General features: G+C 46.4%; 1 protein-coding gene across 1 annotated transcript; it reads left to right on the top strand.

The window, feature by feature from the left end:
* Positions 1 to 224: 224 nt before the first annotated feature.
* Positions 225 to 7173, top strand: LOC131252813 (protein PLASTID TRANSCRIPTIONALLY ACTIVE 16, chloroplastic). The gene is made up of 5 exons (XM_058253537.1): positions 225 to 1057; positions 3288 to 3743; positions 3897 to 3965; positions 5596 to 5654; positions 6064 to 7173. Exons 1-5 carry the CDS (start codon positions 620 to 622, stop codon positions 6572 to 6574), a joined length of 1533 nt encoding a protein of 510 aa, XP_058109520.1. The 5' UTR covers positions 225 to 619; the 3' UTR covers positions 6575 to 7173.
* The last annotated feature ends 217 nt before the right edge of the window (positions 7174 to 7390 follow it).

Genomic DNA, 7390 nt, shown 5'->3' with positions numbered 1-7390 from the left:
TCAGCCATCCCAAGACTCGACTACGTACCCCGATGCGTGCCCGAATCTGGTCAGGTGGTATACTTTCTCATTAGTGGTGTTGGGACCGAATCCAATTCCGTTCGTTGGTCCACTACTCAATCCGTTGACAACCCTAGGACTGGGCTGGGACACGTCCTGCTCGAGCTCGATCTGGATATAATTTATTAATCGTGTGGAAATGCTATACTAGGTCCTGCCCATTTAGTAATCGGGTCCGTAATTCTGGGCCCAAGTTGACTCATTAACATCAGAATCGGGTCTGTTCTCGGACACGATTCATTGTTCAAATTGCTCGATGCTACTAACCGTCCAATTCTTGGTCCAGTAGATGACGGTTCGCAACAAAAATCCAATGAGCCATGATACTGATCATTGCTAAAGATGAGAAAGGCCTATTGAACGTCTGGTCTCTAAATTCTCCTTGTAGATAAACACTATATGACGTGGCGCAACCCCATAGGCCAGCATGGACATCAAGATAAGCAACCTACGCCCCTCTTTCCCACACATCCAAATCACCTGCTAACGTGCACCTCAGTCCTCTTTTACACCCCATCCAAAAACTCCAAACGACAATCCCTCTCTCTCTCTCTCTCTCATGGCTTCCACACTGACCTCCAATTCATTCCTCACAACCACCCCTCGGTCGCGGCTCGCCGTCAAGAGTAGAAAACCTGGGCGGCCCATCTTCGCAAAATTTAACTTCCGCATTGGGAAGCGGGACAGTGGATCATCTTCGACTGACGATGAAAACCAATCCACAGAATCAGATAAGCGCAAGAAACCATTCTTCTTCGACTTCGGCAAGATCCCCGACATGAAGTCTCTAGTGCCTGTCGTGAGCCAGCCGTCTACTGCGCTATCGTTCGGGAACAGTCGACGTAAGGATCCACGGACGGTGTTCATCGCTGGGGCCACCGGACAGTTCGGTATTCGAATTGTGCCGACACTGCTACGGCAAGGCTTTGCAGTGAGGGCCGGCGTACCGGAACTCAGTTCTGCTCAGGAGCTTGCTCGGCTTGCTGCAAAATATAAGGTTGGGTTTGAATAGCCGTTTTTGGTATTTGGAGATTGCAATGTGGGCTTGAATGTGGTGAATTGTTCGAAAATTTTCCCTTCCTTGATTGGAATTTTGCTAAAACCTCCATTTTTCCAAATCAAATTTACGACTAGCACCCTTGGAATTTTGCTAAAACTTCTCGCTTTTTTAACGAAATGAACGACTAGAGGGGCATTTAAAAAAAGAAAAAGAAAAAAGCCAAACACCTCTTTTTTTTTTTTGTTTTTCTTTTAAATTTTTTTTTTTTTTATAGTTGAGGGTGCTTTGGTCGAGAGGAGGAATTATAGTGTGAAACATGATTGTTTGGTGATCCATCTGGCGGGCCCAATGCCCAGATTGGAAGATCTCAACCGTTTGATCTCTTTTGGATAATTTTCCACTAAATGTGGGCCTTTCTGTATTTTCTCCTTTGCAGTTTACCTGGAGGACATGGGACGCGGATTATGTGGCTAACCCAACACCACGTGGTGTGAAGACTGTTGGGCCCACCGTGATGTATGTGTTTTATCCACGTCGTCCATCTGTTTTTCCAGCTCATTTTAGGGTAGTGACCAAAATTGAAGTATATCCAAAGCTCAACACAGGAAACAATGGGAACTGATCGCCTACCGTTGAAAACTCCTTGGGGGCCACGGAAGTTTTGGATAGAGCTAATATTCGTGTTTTCCCTTCATCCATGTCATTGTGACCTTATGAACAGGTTGGATGACAAATAAGCATCAGTGTGGGCCCCACCGCTGTTTCCTGTGGTGTGGTTCACCTGACCTTTGGATATGCTTCAATTTTGGGCTAATGACCTAATTAGTGGAAAGAAAAGGGATGGACAGCGTGGATAAAACACAAACATCACGGTGGGCCCTAGAGAGTATTCACACGTGGCGTTGGATTCACCAGCCAATCGGCCTAACCCCCCCCCCGGCCCATATTGGCCACAAGCACCTACACGTTGCGACTCGGTGATAGTCTACCACCATCTTAAAATTCGTGGTGATGGTCCTCAGAATTGGGGTATACGTACGGCTATCCATGCCATAACATTATGATGGAGCGAAAGCTTGAAAATAATGACGGAGTAATCCTAGCCACCCAATTGTCAATTATCAACAGGCAAAATCTGATGGTGACAATCATCTTCTCAGGGTGAACTCTGGGTTCATCTCCATCTAAAGTTGCGTCAGCAGTTTTGACGTTTGTGATTGCTGTACCTTTCCCACGTGTACTGTAGGCCTGAGTCGCCACATTCTGCTCGACATCATGACCTGCACCAAAATGTAGGACGCGGATCACCTGGAGACCCGGTCGCCAGGGATATCGACTGTGCGATCCACCGTCCACCGTGATGTATGTGTATTATCCACGCCGTCCATCCGTTTTCCAGCTAATTGTAAATCATGAGCTCAAGACCATACCATAGGAAATAGTGGGGATAGTGAGGTCCACCGTTGAAACCTTCGCAGGGCGCACATTGATGTTTATTTGTCATACATAGGGTGCTCAATCCCCACTGTTTCCTGTGGTGTGGTCCACTTGAGCTTTGTATCTGCCCCATTTGTGGGTTCCTGCCCTAAATTGGCATGGGAAAAATGGATGGACGGAGTGGATAAAACACATATATTATCCCGGTGGGTCCCACAGAGACCGGGTCTCCAGGCGGACCGCTTTCCATAAATTGGTTCAAACTTGAGGATGTTTTGGTTAATCACATGCTTCCTCCATCGTTGATACTTTGCTTAAGTTTGCACAAGAGGGCCCACACTTAGATGATCCAGACCGATGATGTGATGGGTCCCACGGAGTTTAGACCCTGCCCGAAACGCCTCGTCGATAGATAAATGCTTTCAAGTAGACAATCTAAAAACAAAATAACAGAACAAGAAAACATAGGCGTCCACGATTAGAAAAGCAGAGGGCCAAACTATGGATGGCTAGGATCTTCAAACCTGGTTGATATTTACGACATCTAACACCCAAGGTGGTACCATCATATCAACACTCTGGACCACTTAATGGCCCCCACTCGTATACTCGGGTCCGGTGTATGAGTGGGTGCGGTTATTCTGTGATCTAGATCTCTGATCTGGCGGGCCCTACCTCAAATCATAAATTTGATGTGCTTTTACGTTTCATATGATATATATTTTTACTTTTATTATATTCAATGGTCCATTGGGCTTCTCACTTTCTCGAAATCCATCTTGACCGTCAGATCATATCCTCGGACGAATCCAGGCGCTTCAACGCCGTTCAATCAGCCTTCCAAGATCCGGAATCCATCGCCAAGGCGATCGGCAACGCCTCGAAAGTCGTCATCACGATCGGCCCATTCGAAAACGGCCCCACCTCCGAAGTCACAACATCGGACGCTCTCCAAGTCATCCAGGGCGCCCAGCTGGCCGGCGTGGGACACGTGGCGGTCATCTACAACGCGAACTCCACGTCGATGGGGTCCACGTACAACGTCCTGGACGGCATCACGTCCTTCTTCAACAACTTCTTCTCGCGCTCACAGTCGTTAACTCTGACGGAGTTCCTGGCGAAAGTCGTCGAGACGGACGTTAGTTACACGCTCATAAAGGCGAGCCTGACGGAGGAATATTCGACGGAATATTCGAATAACGTCGTCTTGAAAGCCGAAGGGGCGACGACCGACAACGAGTACAAAGTAATGTAATGGGTGCGATTTTCGAATCGTGTGGTTTCGGGTCTGAATTTTCTAGTGGGCCCTGTCGTGGGTCCACACGGACCCATCCATGCTGTGGCCCGCCCTTTTTGTTGGTTTCTCACGTCTCACGGCTGGGATTTTTTGTTTTGCCAGGTGTCGAAATCGCAGATTGCGTCTCTGGTGGCTGGTGTTTTCGCTAATACGTCGGTTGCAGAAAATAAGGTATCGAAAATTACAAGTGTTTATGCTGTTTAACAGTAAAGTAACAGGGCCCACCAATGAACGGACTTCCTTAGATATCCTAACAGTTGGTGGGCCCCACTCATAACTCATCATGGGACACCTCATCAACGCTCTGAATATGTGGTGCTGCTACCGGATACCCAATGGACTGACTGACCGATTAGTAAAACATTTCAGACCCGTTGGGAAATCGGATCGGATACGTGTCCCGTTTTAGGGATGCAATTAATTGGGTCCATTCGGGTTCCGGGTGGTCCACTGTCTTGGATTCAATCAAAATTGGATCCATGGCAGGTTTTATTAAGTAATATCATATGTTTTAAATATATTAATTATAGGAATTGAATGAGGTTTGCAAGGCCAGAGGCATTGCCCCGTGTGTGAATGGCATTTAATCCATCCATTGGTTGGTCCTGACTATGTAAATGCCCTCATTTAGCCCGAACCTGACGCGGTCCAAGGCATTGGTTTTTGACTGGATGCTTTGGCAGAGTTGTTCAGTTCTAAGTTGAGTTGGAACTTGCCCGAGCCGGGCATATTTTTGGAGTGGTTGGTGGATCAGACTCGGCTTCGAAGATCCGAAGACCTGATGGCCACCTGGACCCGATTCACTTCGGGTCCTAAAATGAGGCCTGACCCAAGAAGACACCCAAATTGGATCCGGGACCTAAGTCAGAGTCATGACTCGCCAGAATGCGTTTCAACACCATACACTGAGTGGGGTCCTGTCCATCTTCTGGAACATGAGCTGCAGACTTCAGTCCATACCCGGCGTGGTCCGCGAGCTGATGAGTTTAGTCTGGCTTGATCCGGGCAATGTTCACCGTCAGATTAGTAAGTTAGATGGACCCAAATGCAAGCTGAAGTCCAGCCTAGATAATTACCAGGTCTTAAACTCGGGCCCGAGTCCAAACCCACGGGTTACTCAGGCAGACCCGAGCAGCCCAGATGGTGATTTACTGGGGAGCTGCATATACACAGATCATTCATGGTATATGCTGCACACCAGACTGTTCTTCGATTTTGCTTCTAATCATCAAATCAGAGTCTTGAATGCTGCATACGTTTAGATTCAATGTATCAGATTTCTAATTCAATGCAGTTATATTATAAAAGAATTGTATCATAACGCTGGAAAACTACTGATCTACCGGTATCAGTCTTCAAACATCCAAATCGCCGGCCCCATTGCAGTGGGTAAAGGCCCAATTATCACCTCATAAGACAATCCTAACTGTTTGATGTTTTTTTTCTTCCCTGTTGAATTTGGACCATATACCATTTTCTGTTAGTTGTCCATTTAGCAGTTGACCCATCAATCATTATCTTTTGAATTCCTTTTAATGGCCCACCATTTGACTGCGACGATCCTATGTAAACTTTGGCCATGATCATCACTAGCGGAGCTCATAAGTTGGTTTGGATTGACATGTATGCTCCAGGAGGAAGCTTCCAAGGACTAGGTAGTTACAAGCAAGAACATTCATGGCCTTCTGAAGATAATGCATTGAACTCGAAACATTCAGGGTGTTTGGATATGCAGCCAAATCTTGATTTGGGTGGGTGAGATTAGTAATTGCTTGGATTCATTTGGGTAAGATCTGTGCAGGTTGTCGAAGTTTCGACCAATCCGTCAGTGCCTTCCAAGCCCATAGACGAACTTTTCAGGTGAAAATTCACAATGCCTTGAAAACTGCCAGTATTTTTTTTCAAAGTATAGAAGTTATCCATGAGGTTCCAGTCCTGGTCTTGTTGCACATGCCAATGTGGCATGCACGTCCTAGATCTGGACCACACTATGGATGCATCAGGGGCCAGAATTTACGCTGGTGCAGTCGTAAGGTGGGCCACACATGCTCATGGAATAAGCACCCCTAGTCCAGATCTTTTTTCTGTGCTTTTCTTACTTTCATGACCCACCTGATGATTGAAACAGACTGAATTTTGGGCACTGGAATGTACATGATGGGGCAGGCCTACGTAATGGTTGGCCTTGATCTTGTCATATTTCCCATTTTCAATTTCTAAAACCAGCCATAACACAAACATTTCAAATTTTATTTTATTTTTTTCTCAGTGCAATTCCAGAAGATGGCAGAAGAAAAGCATATGCAGAAGCTCTGGCAAAGGCAAAAGCAGAGGAAGAAGCATTGAGAGCTTCTGAGAAAGCCCGTGAAGCAGAAGCAGCTACAAAGAAGCTTGAAGAAGAGGTGAAGAAGCTGTCGGAGCAAGAAGCGCAGGCCACCAGCCTTGCCGAAGAAGCCCGAGAGAAAGCAGAGGCGGCTGGATCCTCCCTAGAGGGCCTCGTGAATAGAGCAAAAGGCTTAGGCAGCGGTTTCTCGTGGGAAAAGCTCAGCTCACAAATTGCAACTGCAGTTTCTGAAAAGGATGATGATGAGAAACCAAAGGTGCAGATTGCAACTGTCAGGGGCCAAGCAAAGGCTCGCACATTGATGCCTAAGAAGGCAGTTGTCAAACCGCCACCCCTTCAGAAACCGAAAACAAAACCGGCTGAGCCGAAACCGGAGGTGAGGAAGGTGTTTGGTGGTTTATTCAAGCAAGAGACCATCTACATGGACGATGATTGAAATCTATATTTCTGTAAAGGGGAATGCTAAACAGAAGCGCCCCCATGTGTCAAAGTTTTGTACGTGTGATAGACTCATGCCCTTTGTCAGGTGGGCCCTGCAATGGATGTGGCCAAGCTAGAAATCAGGCCAGTCTGGTAATCTGGTGGGACACACGTGTACTTGCCAAGAGCGGAGTGTTAGTCATTCTCTTCTTGCTCATCTTTTTGTACATGTATAGACCACCTGATGAGTGGACTGCTCTGATTTTCGGGCTTGGGAGCAATCATGGAGGGACCCACCTGATGAACGGCCTTGTTCTTGCACATGTGTGTCACATTGTCACGTGTGGGGTGCTTGTGTTTGGCACTTGCAGGTGGGCATCTGCAAGTTGCATTCCTCAAAATTCTGTAATCCATCTCTTGTTTTCTCCTCCTCATGAGAAAGAGAGGGAGAGAGTTGTATGTTAAGAAGGCTATTTTTGTATACATGATTTCAATGGCCGTTGAGTGTATTGTAATGCTGCATTTCCACAATGAGATTGCAGTGCTCCACACAAACGGGATTATTCGTGTAACTGAAAATTTCTCATTTCGCTGCAACAAACTCTCAGTTGAATAGCTTAGAGTGTATATTTCTAATGGTGATATGTGACAAAACACTTCACCCTCGCCTCATATAACTTGACTTTAACTCAACCCTTGTATATAAATTAAGCACTACTGTTATTTTAGGAATAATAAAACAACACCCATGTGCCGGATTTTGCTGATAATCTGATTCTGATCCGATCCATGCTGGGTGGGCCATGGTGGTTGAGTGGAAGGATGGCTTGGA

Source organism: Magnolia sinica, chromosome 8 (assembly GCF_029962835.1).
Source record: "Magnolia sinica isolate HGM2019 chromosome 8, MsV1, whole genome shotgun sequence".
NCBI classification, from domain to species: domain Eukaryota; kingdom Viridiplantae; phylum Streptophyta; class Magnoliopsida; order Magnoliales; family Magnoliaceae; genus Magnolia; species Magnolia sinica.
The sequence above is the reverse complement of the archived record's forward strand: the minus strand, read 5'-3'. Positions and strand labels throughout refer to the sequence as shown.